Source organism: Eriocheir sinensis, chromosome 50 (assembly GCF_024679095.1).
Source record: "Eriocheir sinensis breed Jianghai 21 chromosome 50, ASM2467909v1, whole genome shotgun sequence".
Taxonomy (NCBI): Eukaryota; Metazoa; Arthropoda; class Malacostraca; order Decapoda; family Varunidae; genus Eriocheir; species Eriocheir sinensis.
In genome coordinates, this window is record NC_066558.1 from 6,217,085 (window position 1) to 6,236,779 (window position 19,695).

Here is a 19,695-nt window from a genome sequence, read left to right on the forward strand (position 1 = left end):
CACCACTGCAACACACGACCACCACTGCAATAACTTTCACCATCACAACACCACCACCACCACAATCATCACCACCACAATAACTAGAAAACTTACCACCACCACAGAAACAAGAAGATACCAACACCACCAACATTCACCACCACCACTACCACCACCACCACCATCACCACAACAGTAACAAGAAAACTTACCACTACCACTACAGCCACAGGAACAAGAACTTACCACCACCACCATCACCACACTCACCACAGTAGCAGTAACAAAAGTGAGGGGAGGGGCGGGTGTGGTAGGCAGGTGTCATGTGGCATAGTGTGGCAGGCGTGGTGTGGTGAGGTGTGGCAGCCTCATCCTCGCTCCTTTCCAAACCATCAAGTCCCGCAAATACTACATAAATAAATCTATATAAATATAAATATATAAATATAAATATATATATATATTGAATCGTACATACAACCTGCTGTATTGCACCTGTACATAAGAGTTTATAAACAGATTTTAGATAGGCTGTTGATTATGACAGAACCTTCACCTTCAGACTACAATAAGGATCATGATTTTTCCTTCCTCTTCCGATTTTTTTTTTTTTTTTTTTTTTTTTTTTACCTGCTCAGTTGGTTCATCTCTTCTCCTCCCTTTCTTCTTCTTCTTTTTCTTCTTCTTTTCACCTGCTCAGTTGATTCCTCTTCTCCTCCCTTTCTTTTTTTTTCTTTTCTCACCTCCACAGTCAGCCCTCCTCCTCCTCCTCCTCCTCCTCCTCCTCTCTTCTTCTCCGTCTCTAAATTTCAATCATTATCTCCATTATCATTCAGTTTTCTTGTTAGTTATGTTACCCTCCTTACCTTATGCCAGTGTGTCCATCTGTCTGTCTGTCTGTCTGTCACGTAAGGTTGTTTTCTTCAATTGTTTTCCCTTTTCTTTCTTCCATATTTTCCTGTTTCTTCCCTACGCACCTGCTCAGCCATTTCTCGTTAACCACCTTACCTTTTGCTAGTGTGTGTCCATCTATCTGTCTGTCTGTCCCTCACATAAGATCATTTTCCCCTTTTTCTTTCTTGTTTTCGGATTGTCTTATTGTTTTCTTCTACTAACCTCCTCAATCGGTCTTCACTACACACCTCAGCTAATCCCAGTGTACCGTCTATCTGTCTGTTTGTCCCTCGCATAAGATCATTTTCCCCTTTTTCTTCCTTGTCTTCGGTTTGTCTTCTTGTCTTCTACTAACCTGCTCAATCGGTCTTCACTACACACCTCAGCTAATGCCAGTGTGATGTCTGTCTCTGTCCTGCACAATTTTTCTTTTCTTTCCTTCCTTTTTTATTTTTATTTTTTTGCCTTGGTATCATTTTTTCGGTCATTTGGATTCTGCTTACACACTCATGTTAACCTGGTAGCAGTGGGGATCATGTTTCTTAATGGTCCCTCTAAGTGAGAAAAATGAGAAAAAAATCATCACTCACACAAACTATTTCATAATATATATCAACGCATTTTTGTTTAGTTTATGCATCATCTATTTTTGGGGGTTTATATCATGGCATAAATTTAGCCCGTCGCTGCTACACGGTAAAGCCACGAATTTGGCCCGTCGCTGCTTCCGGGTTAATGCCGGAATATATGTCTGTCTATCTCTCTAAGTGTGTCTGTTTGTCTTTGTTTTCTGTTATCATTCAGTCTTTGCTACACACATTATGCTGGAGTGTGTGTCTGTCTATCCCTGTCTGTCTGTCATGTCTCTGCTCCCTCTTGCTAACTGTCAACACACACACTCACACACAAACATAAACACACACACGGCCTCACATTTTTTTCTCTTTTTCCCGTTCGCTACGTCAAGAAACACTGTCATGTCTTCTAGCAGTTCGGAGAGATGCGCTGGGGTAAGACTCCTGCGTTCGTGTGTGCGTTTGTTTCTTTTGGTTTGTGTTGCGGTTACGATTGTGAAAGTGATGTTTGTTTCCTCTGATAATGAAAATGATCTTGAGTTTCGATGTTTTGTTGTGGGGAGATTTTTTTGCTTTGTTTCATCTCATTTTTTCCATTCATTTGGCCTCGGAAAGTTGTGTTTGTTTTACGTATGAGAACAAGTTGGTCTACATGCAAATGAGTGAATTACAGTGTTTCGTTTACGTTCGCCAATATGTTAAAAAGGAATTTGTTTGTTTTGTTTCAGTCCATTCACTAAACATTTGGCCTCGGAAAGAAAGTATTTATTTTATGTATGAGAACAAGTCGGTCTACATGCGAGAGAGTGAATTCCAGTGTTTCATTTACGTTCCTTCATTGTCTCCATTATCATTTACTTCTCTTATTATTATTTATGTTGTGGGGGATTTTTTGTTTCATTTTCTCTCTCACTTTACATTTTGCCTCCTCCATTTATATATATTGTCTGTCATTCACCTCCTCTCCTCCTTCCTTTCTTCTTCTCCTCTATACTCTCCTTCAAAGTCTCTATTATCATTTAGTTTCTGCTCTTTCACTATACATTTCACTTCATCCATTTATATTTATTGTCTGTCATTCACCTCCTCCTCTTCTTCTCTTTACCTTCCTTCTCTCTCCTTTTATCATCTAGTTTCTTATTTATTATTTATACGAGAAGCATAATTTTGGGTTTCCGTCTGGAGTGTGGACTTTCCTTTTCTTGTTTTCGCTCAATTTCCAAGGGCATCATCAGTGTTTGGTAGGTCATTGGGGTCACTGTGGGTCTTTATTTCCCCCCCGTTTCACCGGTTAGCCCTCATGGTTTGAAACTCAGCCGTTGGACACAAGTATCATCGTTCCATCGGTGAGGTACATGATTGTTAGTTTCTTAGCGGTTTCGTGTTTTGCGTTTCTTTGTATCCGTGTCAAAAAGGGAGAGAATTGTCGCCAATCGGTCGCACAAGTTTTCCGTAAGTGTTTCAACGGTGATTTGTAGTTTTAAGTTCCCTCTTGTGTTACGTAGTTTCTCTGTGTTGCGAGTTGAAAGCAGTGTTACGGAAATGTTTGACTATGGTGTGGTATGTAAAGGGGCTATCACACTGGGCAAATTTTCCGTGTATCTTCAGTCAAACCATGATTTCCGCTGGCGTGGTTTTCTGACGTGTCCACGATCTTCCAAAGCTACGGTAGATTTCACCAAAGGACGACGGTATTACTCACCATCATCACCATCAGCAAGAACAAGAAACAAATGAAAACCACGCCAGCGAAAATCGTGGTTTGACTGAAGATCCACGGAAAATTTGCCCCGTGTAATAGCTGCTTGATTCAGTTCATACGCAGTTTATGATTGTATTTAAATTTTGCAGTCCTTGTGTTTCTTAGTTTTTCTTTTTGTGTTGCAAGTTGAAGGCAGTGTTCCGAAAATGTCCGAATTCAGTGTGGTAATTAAATTCATGTGCAGTTCTTGTTTAAATTTTCTTATAAAGTGATTTGATATTAAGTTTCGTGGCCCTCCTGTGTTATGTAGTGAGAGAAATGTTCCGAAAATGTCCAAATACAGTGTGGCCAATTCAATTCTTATGTAGATCAGGTTTAAATTCTTACACAAATTATTTAGTTTTAAGTTTCGTGGTCCTGTGTTCCGTAGTTTTTCTTTTAGTGTTGTGAGTTGAAGGCAGTGTTCCAAAAATGTCCAAATACAGTGTGTTAATTGAAGTCATGTGCAGTTCATGTTTAAATTTTCTTATAAAGAGATTTGATATTAAGTTTCATGGTCCTGTGTTACGTAGTTTTTCTTTTTGTGTTGTGAGTTGAAGGCAGTGTTTCAAAAATGTCCGAATACAGTGTGTTAATTGAAGTCATGTGCAGTTCATGTTTAAATTTTCTCATGAAGGGATTTGATATTAAGTTTCGTGGTCCTGTGTTACGTAGTTTTTCTTTTTGTGTTGTGAGTTGAAGGCAGTGTTTCAAAAATGTCCGAATACAGTGTGTTAATTGAAGTCATGTGCAGTTCATGTTTAAATTTTCTTATAAAGAGATTTGATATTAAGTTTCGTGGTCCTCCTGTGTTACGTAGCATTTTCATTCCCCCTCCTCCCTTCCCTTCGCTCTTCCCATTTTCTACGGCACCACCTAACGACCTTAATCTTAACGACCTCTACTAACACTTGTACAATCACCCTTACCCACCTGTATTACCCTAACAACCATCATTACCTTAACAATCTCTAACACATTTTTTACGTTTACACACACACTTATTTTACCTTTAACAACCACTAGCTACTCTGCAACCACCTCAAGGCACATTACTACGGCACATACTAACTTACTCTCCTTTGCTGTGGTTACCCCTGAAAAGACTAGACAGAGAAAACGGTCCTGTTGGCGTGTCTTATGAATGGACTGATTTCTTCCGCCCTTTCACCCTCAAGGAAGCAACTCCATTCTGGCATCACTGTACATTGTTACCAGGTGCCTCTTCATCTCATCTCACCCCCTCGGCAGTATTAGACATTGTAACGTTGTATTACTCATGATACTCAGCCACGTAATGTTATGGTACACTGTATAATGACGTGTTTTTATCAGCGAAGGAGTTGTCATTGTATTCTTCATCGCATCGGAATTGTAGTGCGAGATGGCGACGGTTTAATCACCCTCTCCATTGTGTATTGTCTCATCATCATATCATTGTACTTACATATTTATTGTCAAAAATGTCGGCAGTTATCAGTTTCATCATACCTTGGTGTAATGACGGGATTATCGATGCAGGGAAAGCTTGGCCTCATTGTACCGTTAATAATTCCCTCGTGGTAATTGTATCGTGAGAGGCCGGTGCACTTTTTATTTTTTTTTATTGTTATTTTTTTTCCATCATACTGCCACCATTGTAATATAAAGTACTTGCATTGTCATCATTATTATTATCATGGAAGGAAGGTGTACAAAGGTTTTCATCATACCAATTATAATGTAGAGTGCTCATTGACTTTATTTTTTTTTTTTTTTTTTTTTTTTTTTTTTTTTTTTATGGAATTAGGGAAATTTAAACTCATCCTTTCATTCACTGTAAAGGTAATGTATTTCCTATATTCTCATTTTTTTTCATTTATTTATTTTTATTTATTTATTTATTTTTATCATGGAAGCAGTGAAATTTAAACTCGTCCTTTCATTCACTGTATAGGTAATGTATTTCCTTCTATATTCTCATTTTTTTCATTTATTTATTCATTTATTTATTTATTTTTTATCATGGAAGCAGTGAAATTTAAACTCGTCCTTTCATTCACTGTAAGGGTAATGTATTTCCTTCTATATTCTCATTTTTATTCATTTATTTATTTTTATTTATTTCTACCATGGAAGCAATGAAATTTAAACTCACACTCATTCACTGGAAAGGCATTATATTTCCTTCTATATCCTCATTTTTTTCATTTATTAATTTTTTTTATTCCAATTATTACTCACCAGTTGCTCCTCTTTCAACAAACCTCATTTTTCGCCCTTATACATTTTCATCTATTACCATCTTCATTATGACATCCAACAATCACATCTATTAAAATCCAGCTCATTTTCTGCACTTGATCTTGATGTCACAGGTGGCTTAGGATTCCTCCCCAGCCAGGCCTTTGTATCAGCAGCTCCTGTGAAAGAAAACAAAAACATGCGGAAAGTCTGTGTTCTACTCAGGGCAAGGTATCCTACATCTTGCACGCCACATGCTCTCCAGGAACTCTTTCAACGCCTCAATCACTCGTCCGTTCGTCTCTCCACTCGGCCCCAGCAGCAGCACCATCCACTCCCTTCCAGTAACAGAGCGACACACAGAGCGACATTTAGGGGAGTTGACCGTTTTTGTTTTGAAGTCGCGTATATGTTATTAGTTTTTATTTACAGGCCGACGTACAGTGTGCTTTGTGAGTTTGAGGCCACAGCTAATAATGTCCCTTAGACCATATTTCTCGTACGCGACTTAAGAACTAATTCTCCCATTCACTCCTTCATCATTTATCATCTTTCATTTTGTCAGTCAATACACAGTTGCTTCTATTCAAATACCACAACTCACATTATAATTTCACACGCACACACATCATTGCATACGACCGTTGCTTCCATGTGCAAACTCACCCCAATCTTGCACAAACTTACGCACACACAACACAACCTTCCCTCGCCGTTCCGTCACATCTCCGAAGGGTAAAACGACAGCAGAAGCGAGTACGTTAGCACCCCAGTAACAGGACATGGAAAAAAAGACCAATTCTACCATCACATACGACGAAAATGACCACATGTCTCGGTCGCTTGTGTCGCATTACGTAGCAGACAGACAGACAAGGCAAGCTGAGAATCGTAACCTTAAGGCTTAGGGGAGCGAGAGACCCACATTTCTCACTCCATAAGGCTTCATCAGGGTTTATGTCGAAGCTGAAAGTCATACCCTTCAGTCTTAGAGGAGAAAGAGACCCACATTTCTCTCCATCAGGGTTTGTGTCAAGCTGAAAATCGTAACCTTCAGTCTTAGGGGAGAAAGAGGCCCACATTTATCTCTCCATAAGGCTCCATCAGGGTTTATGTCGAAGCTGAAAGTCTTACCCTTCAGTCTTAGAGGGGAAAGAGACCCACATTTCTCTCTCCATCAGGGTTTGTGTCAAGCTGAAAATCGTAACCTTCAGTCTTAGGGGAGAAAGAGACCCACATTTCCCTCTCCATAAGGCTCCATCAGGGTTTATGTCGAAGCTGAAAGTCATACCCTTCAGTCTTAGAGGAGAAAGAGACCCACATTTCTCTCTCCATCTCCATTGTGTCAAGCTGAAAATCATACCCTTCAGTCTTAGAGGGAGCGAGAGAGCCATACTTCTCTCCATAAGGCTCCATCAGGGTTTATGTCGAAGCCAGAAGTCATACCCTTCAGTCTTTGAGGGAGCAAGAGAGCCACACTTCTCTCCCTCGAAAGAACGCCATGACCCTACCAAGTCCAACCTCTGTGATATTATACGTATTATTATTATGAAGGCTGTGATGGGGTCATGGTTCACCACAGAGGGACGAACACCACCGGAAAAGACACACACACAGAGAGACCGCCATTCACTCATTTGTATAGTTTTAAACCTCTCCTTCCTTCGGTACTTTCTTCCTTTCTTCCGCCGCCTCCGTCTCTCCTCTTCCCTCCCAGCTGTTGATCCGGTACCGTTTATTATTGTATATTATGATGTTGAATAGTAAAGGAGTCTGAAGATCATTGGTGGGGTGTTTTTATTTATCCTCCTGCTGGTTGCTGTGTGTATTCTGGAGTGCCATGTTGAGAGAGTGGGTTTAGATTCCTTTTATCTTTTTCTGGTACAGGTAACTCGATTTACGAGGGTATTGTCTCCTTGAAGAGGTCGCGTAAATCAAAAACATTGTAAATCAAAAACAATGTAAATCAAACAAGAGGTAGGTTTGTACCTTTATTGCCTACTGTATCACTCTGACTCCTCTCCCTCTCGTGGTTCCTCCTCTGGCTGCCCTTCCCCTCGTGGTAGCACAGCAGCGAGGGTGTTTTTGTTGTTGAGTAGCGTGGCAGCGTGGGTACGGAATTGTTGTTCAAGTGGCGCGCGGGAAGAACTGAGCTCAGCTGTGTGGCCGCGGCGCCGTGTGAGTCCAGTTGCATGAGACATCTGGTGGCCACTCCATAAAATATCGCATGTAAGTGAAAAAAATGTGTAAATTAAACATTTATTTGGATTTTGGACCCGTAAACCAAACTCACGTAAATCGAGAGTTACCTGCATCTGTTAATGAAAGAGTAGATTCCTTACATATTTTTTGGGGTAATCTATTTTGTCTGTTGGTGTAGGAGTAGATTCTGTATACTTTTTCTGGTGTCTTAATGAAAGAGTAGATTCCTTATATATTTTTGGGGATAATCTATTTTGTCTGTTGGTGTAGGAGTAGATTATGTTTTTTTTCTGGAATCTGTTATATCTGTTAGTAGTAGATTCCTTATTTTTTCTGTGGTCTATTGATGGGAGAGTAGATTCTTTGATGCCTTGGCGTAAGAAGCTCGACATTCACTGCTGAGTGGTAGCGTGCTGGGCCCACGTTCACCGCGTGATGGGCGATGCGGGTTCGAATCCCCACGCTACCACTTCGGATTTTTCAGTCACCGCCGAGTGGCTTAAAACTACCCACATGCTGTCCTGAAGACCACCCATCAACCCGGACTCTAGAGGAAACCGTCCAAGTGAATCAAGGAGGAGTTCCGGGGAGCAGCATGAGCCAAGAGAAGATGGCACCACTATAAACACTTGCCTGTGCCGTGATGGGCTGGAGCCGATTACCATCCAGGCCCCTCAAGAGAGCCTACCAGCGCTATAGGCATACACGTAAAAAAAATAAATAAATAAATAAATAAGTCCTGACATCCACCACAGAAATAATTTGATATCATGGTCTGAGGACTCCAACATTCACCACAGAAATAGTTTGTCTTGGTGTAAGAAGTCCAACATTCACCACAGAAATAATTTAATATCCTGAGACCTTTTGAAGAGGACCGACGTTCAGCACAGAATTAATATGGCATCTCGGTGTTACCTTCTTGACCTCCCAGCCTGGACTCCCTCACTCACTGGACAGCAGATCAGGAACCACCAACACAAGTAAGTGGCTGTTTGAACCTGGTGTAGCCGTTTGATATTGCTGTTTGCTCGTAATCATTTAAAAGATAAATTTAGGTGTTCTGATATCAGCCTTGGAAATTATCACACTTCATTATTTTGTTGATGTATTCTACACTAATCACTTGTCTTCATTTTCAAAAGATATAAAGGTCAGAACTTTTCATATTCATCATTAACCCGGTAGCAGCGGGGATCATGTTTCTTAATGGTCCCTCAAGCGAGAAAAATGAGAAAAAATCACCCCTCACACAAACCATTTCATAATATATATCAAAGCATTTGTGATCAGATTATGTATCATCTATTTCGGGGGGTTTATATCGTGGCACAAATTTCGCCCATCACTGGTACACGGTAAAGCCACAAATTTGGCCCGTCGCTGGTACACGGTAAAGCCACAAATTTGGCCCGTCGCTGCTACATGGTAAAGCCACAAATTTGGCCTGTCGCTGGTACACGGTAAAGCCATAAATTTGGCCCGTCGCTGGTACATGGTAAAGCCACAAATTTGGCCCGTCGCTGCTACATGGTAAGGCCACAAATTTGGCCCGTCGCTGGTACACGGTAAAGCCATAAATTTGGCCCGTCGCTGGTACACGGTAAAGCCACAAATTTGGCCTGTCACTGGTACACGGTAAAGCCACAAATTTGGCCCGTCGCTGCTACACGGTAAAGCCACAAATTTGGCCTGTCGCTGCTACACGGTCAACAATCACCTATGTTCATTCTAATCCTTGGAAATTATCATATTCATTACTGTTTTATTTTTGCAGTCTACACGAACTACTTGTATTCATTTTAAAAGATAGTAAATTTAGGTGTGATAGGAACCTCGGAAATTCTCATATGCATTACTATATTATTGCAGTCTTTACTATCCACCTATACAAGTCTCATTTTAAAAGGTAAATGTATTCATATGAACATAAATTGTCACGTTAATATTGTTCTGAATGTAGACCACGAAAAGACAGACTAGAGAAAGCTGATGCGGAGACCAGTGTGTTAATGGTCATGGGCAGTCTTTTTACCGATGTCTTGAAAGGCCTTGTAAATTACCTGCATGTGACCCTTGTTCTTTTGATGGTAGCTCCATATCAACAGGGGGCTTCGTGGTGCAGTGATTAGCACACTCGGCTCACAATCGAGAGAGCCCGGGTTCGATTCCTGGGTGGAGTGGAAAAATTTGGGCGGCTTTTCCAATACCCTACACCCCTGTCCACCCAGCAGTGAATGGGTACCAGGTATTAATCGGGGGTTGTGTCCCGTCTCCTATAATTCCTTCCCCTTCTGTCTCTCTCCGGCATATGACCACAGATGTTGCGCCGACTAAACGAAACTTTCCAACTATCCCTATCAACCCAACACAAGGAAGGGCAGAGATTTATACAGCCACATGCCCTCTGTGATGCCAACCTTCTGAACGCAAGGCAGGTTACTTGAGGCTTAGACGTCTATCTCCCAAGAAAGACGCAATTTTTTTTATGTCCATGTTATTTGACAAGACCGAATGAAACACAGTGAGAAAATGTCATATTTATTTCATCCAAGTACTGAAGAAAGACAGACACTTAAACCAACACTTATAAACCCGCGGGAACACAGCCCCGGCACCAGACCAGACACTCGGGGCGCGGAGAAAATAAACGTTGACGGATAAGAGAATAAATTAAGAACTAAACAAAACCCACCACCGTCACTCCATAAGATTGTTTTGTATACATTGTCAAACGTTACCACACGAGGCGTTTAGGGTATGTGTTCATCTATGTGTATTTGTGTTGATTCCCCCAAAAATCTGTATTCATGTCAACTTTCAACTCAAAAATCTGTAGTCATGTTAATTTTCCCCCCAAAAAATCTGTATTCATGTCAACTTTACCCTCAAAAATCTGTAGTCATGTTAATTTTCCCTTAAAAAATCTGTATTCATGTTAATTTTCCCTTAAAAAATCTGTATTCATGTTAGTTTTACCCCCAAAAAATCTGTATTCATGTTAGTTTTACCCCCAAAAAATCTGTATTCATGTTAATTTTCCCTTAAAAAATCTATTCATGTTGATTTTCCCTTAAAAAATCTGTATTCATGTTTTCCCTTAAAAATCTGTATTCATGTTAATTTTCCCTTAAAAAATCTGTATCCATGTGATTATCCCCCAAAATCTTTACTCCCTAAAAATAAACATCAGGAAAAATAAGAAAAATAATTAAACTACAAACAAAATCATTTAATCTTGAAAGGTAGAGCATTAACAAATTATAAATAAACCCCATTCATACACCTCTAAGGGGATAAATAGGGAAAAAATACAAATAATGGCTGAAAAAATATTAAGTCGCCCCTTGGCAGTGTTCCTGATCCCATTTTCTTTTTTTGTCATTATTTTGGTTTTCGTAACAAAGTGGCGTTTTTTTATTTTCTTGATTCCTGGGAGTTCACTTCCAGGATTAGTTTGTCTTGTTGTCTTTGTGAGAACACCGACTGCATGAGATAAAACACACACATTCATACGAGCACGCACACCACACACACACACACACACACACGCACACACGCAAACGTACACATACGCACATCTAAGAGGGTACAGAATAAGGACACAGTAATGAAAAGGAGGAGAAACGTAAGATAATGGGAGAAGGAAAAGGAAGAAAAAATAAGACAGGAAGAATGACAATGGGAGAAGGAAAAGGAGAAAGAAAAGGAAGATAGGAAAAATGACAATGGGAGGAAGGAAAAGGAGACAGGAAGAATGACAATGGGAGAAGGAAAAGGAAGAAGAAGAAGCAGACAGGAAGAATGACAATGGGAGAAGGAAAAGGAAGAAGAAGAAGCAGACAGGAAGAATGACAATGGGAGAAGGAAAAGGAGACAAGAAGAATTAGATAAAGTGAGAAAATTAACACAGAACAAGGCAATGAGAGTCGATAAGTAACTGAAAACACATAAACAGAAAAGAAAGCATTAAAGAGTTAGGAAGAGAGAAAGAAATGGAGAAAAGAACCAAAACAGAGACAGACCTCCCTTTTGCCCTTTAACATAACATAAGGAGTCTGCAAGAGGCCGGGAGTAAGAAAGAGAGAGAAGAGGAAAGTAACATAATAAGAGAAGAGGAGAGGAGAAAATAAGTAAGAAAGGAGAGAAGAGAATGATTATGAGAAATGAGAGCGGAAAACAAAAGAAGTAAATGAGGAGAGTGAAATAACTAGTAGAGGAGAGTATGATAGTTAGGAAAGGGGAGAGTAAGAAAGGAAAGGAGTGCGACTGTAAGGTAAAAGAAAGGAAAGTAAGAAGATAAAGTAGAGGCGAGTCACATCCTCTTCCCCGCAGCCTCCCCTCAGTAGGAGCTGCGGCCCTGCGTGTACTCCGAGGGGAAGGAGAGTTTGTATGAGCCGCTCCCACTCCAGAGGGGGAGCGTACCGGCGATGGGGATGATGTTCCACGAGAGAGAGAGACTGACGTTCTTGTGGCCCCTGCGGAGGAAGAGGAGTGGAGTGAGAGGTGACGAGTGGGCTGGTGATAGGTGTATGGCTTGATGAAATAAGGGGCTGAGGAGAGAAAGGAATGAGTGGGCTGGTGATTGGGATATGGTGAGGCGAGTGGGATGAAAGTTCAGAGGAAGATACGAGTGGGGTGAGAGGTGACGAGGGCTGCCGAGTGGGTGACAAAAGGAAATGAGTGGGGTGTTTATGTGGGTGTGGGTGATGTGTGTGGGAAGGAAGGGAGATGAGTGGGGTGAAAGCCATATGGGAGGATGAAATAAGGGGATGAGGAGGAAGGAATGAGTGGGGTGGTGATCAGGTGGAAGGAGGAAGACATGAGTGGGGTGAGAGGTGATGAGTGGGGTTGTGGTGTGTGAATGGGGTGATGAGGTGGAGGATTTGGAGTGAGTGGGGTGTTAATGTAGTAATGTGGGGTAATGAGGTGATAAGTGGGGTGGTTATAGGGCAATGAGTGGGGTGTTAACTAAAAAAAATATCTATACTAGTCAAAGAATTAGACTATTATAAATTGCTCTGTGACTTATATACACTATAGCAAATTGTTAACTTATTTTACAGTAAAGGAAACGCTCAAGGGCAAAGAGAAATATATTAAAAGCCCACAATAGCATTATTAACACAAAAAATATAGTGGATAAAATATATTGCCAACAGAAGAGTGGAAGAAATATATTGCCAACAGAAGAGAGGAAGAAATATATTGCCAACAGAAGACAGGAAGAAATATATTGCCAACAGAAGAGAGGAAGAAATATATTGCCAACAGAAGAGAGGAAGAAATATATTGCCAACAGAAGAGAGGAAGAAATATATTGCCAACAGAAGAGTGGAAGAAATATATTGCCAACAGAAGAGTGGAAGAAATATATTGCCAACAGAAGAGAGGAAGAAATATATTGCCAACAGAAGAGGAAGAAATATATTGCCAACAGAAGAGAGGAAGAAATATATTGCCAACAGAAGAGAGGAGGAAATATATTGCCAACAGAAGAGAGGAAGAAATATATTGCCAACAGAAGAGAGGAAGAAATATATTGCCAACAGAAGAGAGGAGGAAATATATTGCCAACAGAAGAGAGGAGGAAATATATTGCCAACAGAAGAGGAAGAAATATATTGCCAACAGAAGAAAGGAAGAAATATATTGCCAACAGAAGAGAGGAAGAAATATATTGCCAACAGAAGAGAGGAAGAAATATATTGCCAACAGAAGAGAGGAAGAAATATATTGCCAACAGAAGAGAGGAAGAAATATATTGCCAACAGAAGAGAGGAGGAAATATATTGCCAACAGAAGAGAGGAAGAAATATATTGCCAACAGAAGAGAGGAAGAAATATATTGCCAACAGAAGACAGGAAGAAATATATTGCCAACAGAAGAGAGGAGGAAATATATTGCCAACAGAAGAGAGGAGGAAATATATTGCCAACAGAAGAGAGGAGGAAATATATTGCCAACAGAAGAGAGGAAGAAATATATTGCCAACAGAAGAGAGGAAGAAATATATTGCCAACAGAAGAGAGGAAGAAATATATTGCCAACAGAAGAGAGGAGGAAATATATCGCCAACAGAAGAGAGGAAGAAATATATTGCCAACAGAAGAGAGGAAAAAATATATTGCCAACAGAAGAGAGGAGGAAATATATCGCCAACAGAAGAGAGGAAGAAATATATTGCCAACAGAAGAGTGGAAGAAATATATTGCCAACAGAAGAGAGGAAGAAATATATTGCCAACAGAAGAGTGGAAGAAATATATTGCCAACAGAAGAGTGGAAGAAATATTAAGCCAACAGGACGGGAAATATTCCGCCGCTCTACAAGATAATACAGAGGGAGGGTCTTACAGCAGTCCATTGCCGTCATCCCAGAAGTAATATTTGAGGTGTTGGTTCTTTAGCGTGATGATGGACGATTCCCCTCGGCGAATGATCCTGTCCCACAACACAACCTGAGGAGTCATTGTTAGAGTTAGTAGGAGTAGTAGTAGTAGTGGTGGTGGTGGTGGTGGTGGCTGTAGTAGTAGTAATTGTGACTGTAAAGTGGTAAAAGAATAATAATAATAATGGTGGTAGAAATAGTTGTTCTTGTTCTCGTAGTAGCAGTATATGATTGTAATAGTGAAGTGGTATAAAGAGGAAAATAATAACAGTAGTGATAGTTAATGTAAAGTCTGCGGTTTGATGTAAAATGCATGTGTGGTGAATATATAAATTTGTGGGAATTGCATTGTTTATTCTATTTATATACCTACTTGTTTTATTTTTTACTGCATTTATTTTTTCCAGTGCTAAGGAATTTTTCATAAGAATTGACGCTTTGCCGAAACAAGTAATGCATTTATTATCATTGTTATTGTTACTCTTGTTTGACCTGACCCTTACTCACCTGGTTGACCTTATTGTTCTGCGTCTCGTACTCGGCCACCAAGTAAAGGAAGAGCTGCTTGGTATTCCAGTTGAAGAGCGGGGTCAGGTCAGAGGTCATGTCAAAGCGTAGGGCACCCAGGTCATTCTTCTCTCGAGACACGGCGTACTCCGGGACATTCTTTCTGCAAGGAGGGCAAGAAATGGGTCAGACACAAGCTTGGCGGAGATTGATATTCCACACAAACGTTAGCCACACATTCTGTATGCACCAAACCAAGCTAAGAAGTGCTCTCCATCCCTTCAACAAGAAACTAAACCCTGGACTCCTCAAAAATGGGAAGAAAAGAAACTCCCTTCTTTTCAAGAAATCACTAAATGATTGACTTTTCGATGCCTGTTGTGCGCTCGACCCAACCACCCTGCTCCACCCACACTGTGTATTGCCACTGGCCCACTCTGCAGGCTGAAGAAATGGTAATTATTGAGATTCACTCCGCGCCTCCAAAATACGATATTACGCCTCCGTATTATACTTAAGGGACGAAATACATGTCCTTTAACCATAATATGAAGGCGGAAAAAATTAAAAGTAAAGAAAAAGTGGTAAAGGTTGTGAAAAGGCATATTATACATACATACATTTGTTTTGTTGTCGGCGGCAGCTCTTGCAGTAATGGGAGGTGAGCAGTGTTGCCAATGATACGGTTAGCAATGGTACGTTCAGTTAGCGATTAGCCCAAGCATGTGAGACCAGGTCCACCACGCAGTTATTTATTTATTTTTTTTTTTATTTATTTATTTTTTTTTTAATACGCACCTTTACCTAATACTATACCCGGCCCAAACCTTCACAAAACCCTTTGGGTAAAGGTGCGTGTTCTAAAAAGGATAATCATGCATGGACTAATCGCTAACCAAGCGTTGGACTGTTGGCAACACTGCTAAACTCCCAATGGCTGCCGCCAACACCAAAACAAATGTATGTATAATATGCCTTTTCACGACCTTTATCACTTTTTATTTACTTTTAAGTTTTTCTGCCTTCATATTACAGTTAAGGGACTTGTACTTCATCCCTTAAGTACAATATGGAGGCGTAATATCGTATTTAGGAGGTGCGGAGTGATTCTCAATAATTACCAAAGAAATTTAAACTAACCTAACTTGACTACCTAACAGGGGCTTCGGCCCCCTTAATGGGGGAGCTTGGACTGCCTTGATGGGGGGCTTGAGGGCTTAGCCCCTTCTCTTTTCCATAAGTCATTTGTTGCTGCCCTGCATTCAGGGGCCACAAAAGAATCCATATTGTTAGTATTTACTTGGCAAGAGGTGGCGGCCCTCTCGTCAGTATTACCCCCCTCAGCAACACACCAGCCCCCAACACTCCCGGTAGCCCAACAGGACCCAAAAGTGTGCCCCAACACACGAAAACACCGTCCCCTCACAGCACAATATTGGCGGCGGTGATGGAGACGGGCGCCGTGTAGCTCTTGAAGAACGTGGAGGCGAAGCAGAAGAACGTGAGGGCCGCCAGGGTGCTGAGGCTGAAGGCGCTGACGGCGTTCACCCTGGAGAGGAAGGTGTGCATGGCGGTGGCAGGTGTGTGGGGCGGCAGGTGTGTGGCGGTAAACAGCAGGATGGTGTGCTGGCAGGCTTCCTGTGGCTGGCTGACGTTAGGGCCTCGCGCCTTTACAACGGGACTTCCTGATGCAGCTCTTCACTTCTTCTCCTTCTTCTTTTGACTTGTATCGCTTAATTAGGTCCTCCTTCTCAATGCTTCTGTTCACACCATGCACTTAGTTACTTCACAGTGCACACTTATATATTTCACCCTACGCTGATATGTGCTCTTTTCTTCTCTCTTATTCTACTTTAAGACCCCCTCCCTTGTTGTGCTTTCCTTCCTGCCATTGTGTCTTTTTAATTTCATGGTGCTCCCTACACATGTATTAATAGTTGTATAATCACACTCTGTCCTGCCTGGGGGTTGGGATGGCATGTTCCTCCCTTCTCCCTTGTTGTTTACCTGCAACAATAAACTATCAATCAATCAATCAATCAAGAACTATTTACTCTATCTCTGTATTCATTCCCATCTAGTGCTTGGGCAATGTGTTTCTCCGTCCCCACATTTTCTTTTCTTATTGTCTAGGGGGAGGTACCGCCCCGGCCCTCTCTTAATTGTGCATTCCTTCCTACCATTGTATCTTTTTAGTTTCATTATGCTGCCTAAACATGTATTACTAGCTGTATAATCACATTCTGCCCTGCCTGGGGGTTGGGATGGCTTGCTCCTCCCTTCTCCCTTAATTGCATTGTTTACCTACAAAAATAATTTAAACTATCAGTCAATTTCAATCAATCTTCCCTTCCCCTGGTTTTGCTTTTCTTTGCCCTTTTGTTAAGTTTTGTCATAAAGCCTTCTACTAATTAAAAGTGATTATGTCTCTGCCGGGTATTTAATTAACAAGACAGGTAAATGATATATATAGCGGGGAGGGAAATATTGAGAAAGTAAGCAAGTTGAACCTCCCCGCGAGCTGTCTAATAGTGGAAACTAACAAAAGGACAGAAAGGTAAATGGAAAAAATGAAAAGACCAGCAGAGTATATATTTAAAGTGAAGAAAAGAAAATAGGAAAGCTAAAAATTAAGTCGGTGGAAGAAAAGAGGAGAAAATATAACTCAGTACAGGGTGAAGTGTATAAGTATGCACTGTGAGGTAAGTAAGTGTGTGTTGCGAAGTATAGAATTGTTGAGAAGTACCAAAGAGGACCTAAAAAAAGGAAATACGGTGTCTGAGTACGGTAATTTAGTCAGGCTGAGCGACACCTTGTAATTGTCGTACTCAGAACTTTGCATTATCGTTATCAAGCCCCCAAAACTTCTCGCACCTACGCAAATAACGATACTCCATTGAATTTATCATTGAAATTGTTATACATTGATACTTTCCTGGCTTTTGCAACAGTTATCGAGCAGAAACTACGAAAATGTAATGTGATGAGTACGATAATTTTGCGGCGCTGAGGGAGACACGCGTTGCCAAATTGTCGTACTCAGAACTTTTATCAAGCCCAAAAACTCTCGTACCTACACAAACAACGATACTCTACTAATGTTATCATTGAAAAGTGTTATACATTGATACTTTCCTGTCTTTTGCAATAGTTATCGGCCAGATACTACGAAAATGTAATGTGATGAGTACGATAATTTGGCGACGCTGAGGGAGGCACGCGTTGCTAAATTGTCGTACTCAGAACTTTGCATTATCCGAAAACTTCTCATACCTACACAAATGACGATACTCCATTAAATCTATCATTGAAACTGTTATATATTGATACTTTTCTGTCTTCTTGCAATAGTTATCGAGCAGAAACTACGAAAATGTAATGCGATGAGTACGATAATCTGGCGGTGCTTAGGGAGATACGCGTTGCTAAATTGTCGTACTCAGAACTTGTGATTGATAGTTTATTGTTGCAGCTAAACAACAAGGGAGTGCGTTATCGTTATCAAGCCCCTCAAAACGCTCGTACCTACACAAATGACGATACTCCATTAAAGTTATCATTGAAACTGTAATATATTGATACTTTTCCGTCTTTTTGCAATAGTTCTCGAGCAGAAACTACGAGAATGTAATGTGATGAGTACGATAATCTGGCGGCGCTGAGGGAGACACGCGTTGCTAAATTGTCGTACTCAGAACTTTGCATTATCCGAAAACTTCTCGCAACTACACAAATGACGATACTCCATTAAAGTTACCATTGAAACTGTTATATATTGATACTTTTCTGTCTTTTTGCAATAGTTATCGAGCAGGAACTACGAAAATGTAAAGCGACGAGTACGATAATTTGGCTGCGGTGAGGGAGACACGCCATTGGAGGGTCTTAACGTAAACAATAGGCCACGGTCTCTCCCGTCTCCTATATTTCGGTGTTTTTCGCGGCGTGTGGTGGCGGGTGGGCGTGACAGCTAAGCCCACATCTGTATAAGTGTATCGACTACCCGTGTGAGAAATTTGAGCTTCCTGCGGCCCCTCAATGTGACAAAATACGGGAAAATATGAGTTGGTACAGCATTGCCCCTACCTCGGGACTGTAAGTTTGAATTTACACATTTTGTTTTTTGTCTTTTTTTGCTCTGTTTTTCATCTTTATTCATCTCTTTGTTTATCTATTTATCATTCATCTCTATCTTTGTCTATTTATTTACTTATTTATTTTTATTAATCTCTATTTATCTATATTGATTGATTGATAGTTTATTGTTGCAAGTTTCTTCATTCTTGTCTTCCTCTCTAAATGGTTTCCTCTTTTTCCTCGTTTTCTTCTTCCCTTTCTTCATGTTTTCCTCTCTCATTGTTTTCTTCACCCCATTCTTCATCTTTTCCTCCTTTTCATCCTTTTCTTCCTCCTGTTTTGTTTTATTCATTTTATATTCATTACTCATTATCACTTAAGGCAGTTTAGGACACGTGTAATAAGGTGGTTTGTGTAGGTGAAGTACATCTGTCATAGTACAATTCCAAGGATAGATATGACATTAAATTTATCAGCATTTCCTGTGTTCTTGATATTGTGTCTAGCATGTTCTTCACCCATGTTGGAAGGCCTGAGATAAACTTTAAGTAAGCTGTCATCCACGTAATCTAATAGTTTGGGAAGAGTTTGAATGAGAAATGCCGCAAAATTGGACTTATGGAAAATTTATGATTGTCTATTAAATGTTTGTTTCCACCTAGTCTCACCCCATGCCTTAAAAAGTTGATATAAACCCTTATTAAACCTCCATCCTCCTGTGTTAGTAGTTTGGGAAGTTTGAAAGAGAAATGCCGCAAAATGTTACATGGAAAAAATATGATTGTCTATTAAGTGTTTGTTTCCAAATAGTCTCACCCCATGACTTAAAAAGTTGATATAAACCCTTATTAAACCTTCCTCCTGTGTTAGTAGTTTGGGAAGGATTTGAATGAGAAATGCCGCAAAATTGGACTTATGGAAAATTTATGATTGTCTATTAAATGTTTGTTTCCACCTAGTCTCACCCCATGCCTTAAAAAGTTGATATAAACCCTCATTAAACCTCCATCCTCCCGTGTTAGTAGCTTGGGAAGAGTTTGAAAGAGAAAAGCCGCAAAATATGACATGGGAAAAATATGATTGTCTATTAAATGTTTGTTTCC

The 19,695-nt window shown here is 40.4% G+C and overlaps 1 protein-coding gene and 1 long non-coding RNA gene across 2 annotated transcripts; both read right to left on the minus strand.

Moving 5' to 3' along the window:
* Window positions 1–5,199: 5,199 nt before the first annotated feature.
* On the minus strand, window positions 5,200–7,192 carry LOC126982327 (uncharacterized). Its single transcript, XR_007735104.1, has 2 exons — window positions 6,812–7,192; window positions 5,200–6,740 (listed from the first exon to the last, which is right to left on the minus strand). It is a non-coding gene; the product is annotated as an uncharacterized LOC126982327 (long non-coding RNA).
* Window positions 7,193–10,828: 3,636 nt separating this feature from the next.
* On the minus strand, window positions 10,829–16,189 carry LOC126982319 (signal peptidase complex subunit 3-like). Its single transcript, XM_050834319.1, has 4 exons — window positions 15,942–16,189; window positions 14,516–14,678; window positions 13,975–14,078; window positions 10,829–12,095 (listed from the first exon to the last, which is right to left on the minus strand). The coding sequence occupies exons 1-4, from the start codon at window positions 16,082–16,084 to the stop codon at window positions 11,960–11,962; spliced, it is 546 nt and encodes a 181-aa protein (XP_050690276.1). The 5' UTR covers window positions 16,085–16,189; the 3' UTR covers window positions 10,829–11,959.
* Window positions 16,190–19,695: the final 3,506 nt, after the last annotated feature.

Excerpts from the sequence above, each read along its gene's own strand:
- LOC126982319 (XM_050834319.1), bottom strand. The coding sequence starts at position 16,084 with ATGCACACCTTCCTCTCCAGGGTGAACGCCGTCAGCGCCTTCAGCCTC. Across the intron at positions 14,079-14,515 it reads AGAACAATAAGGTCAACCAG|GTTGTGTTGTGGGACAGGAT; the intron begins GTGAGTAAGGGT and ends ATGACTCCTCAG. Across the intron at positions 12,096-13,974 it reads GATGACGGCAATGGACTGCT|GGGCCACAAGAACGTCAGTC; the intron begins GTAAGACCCTCC and ends CTTCCTCCGCAG.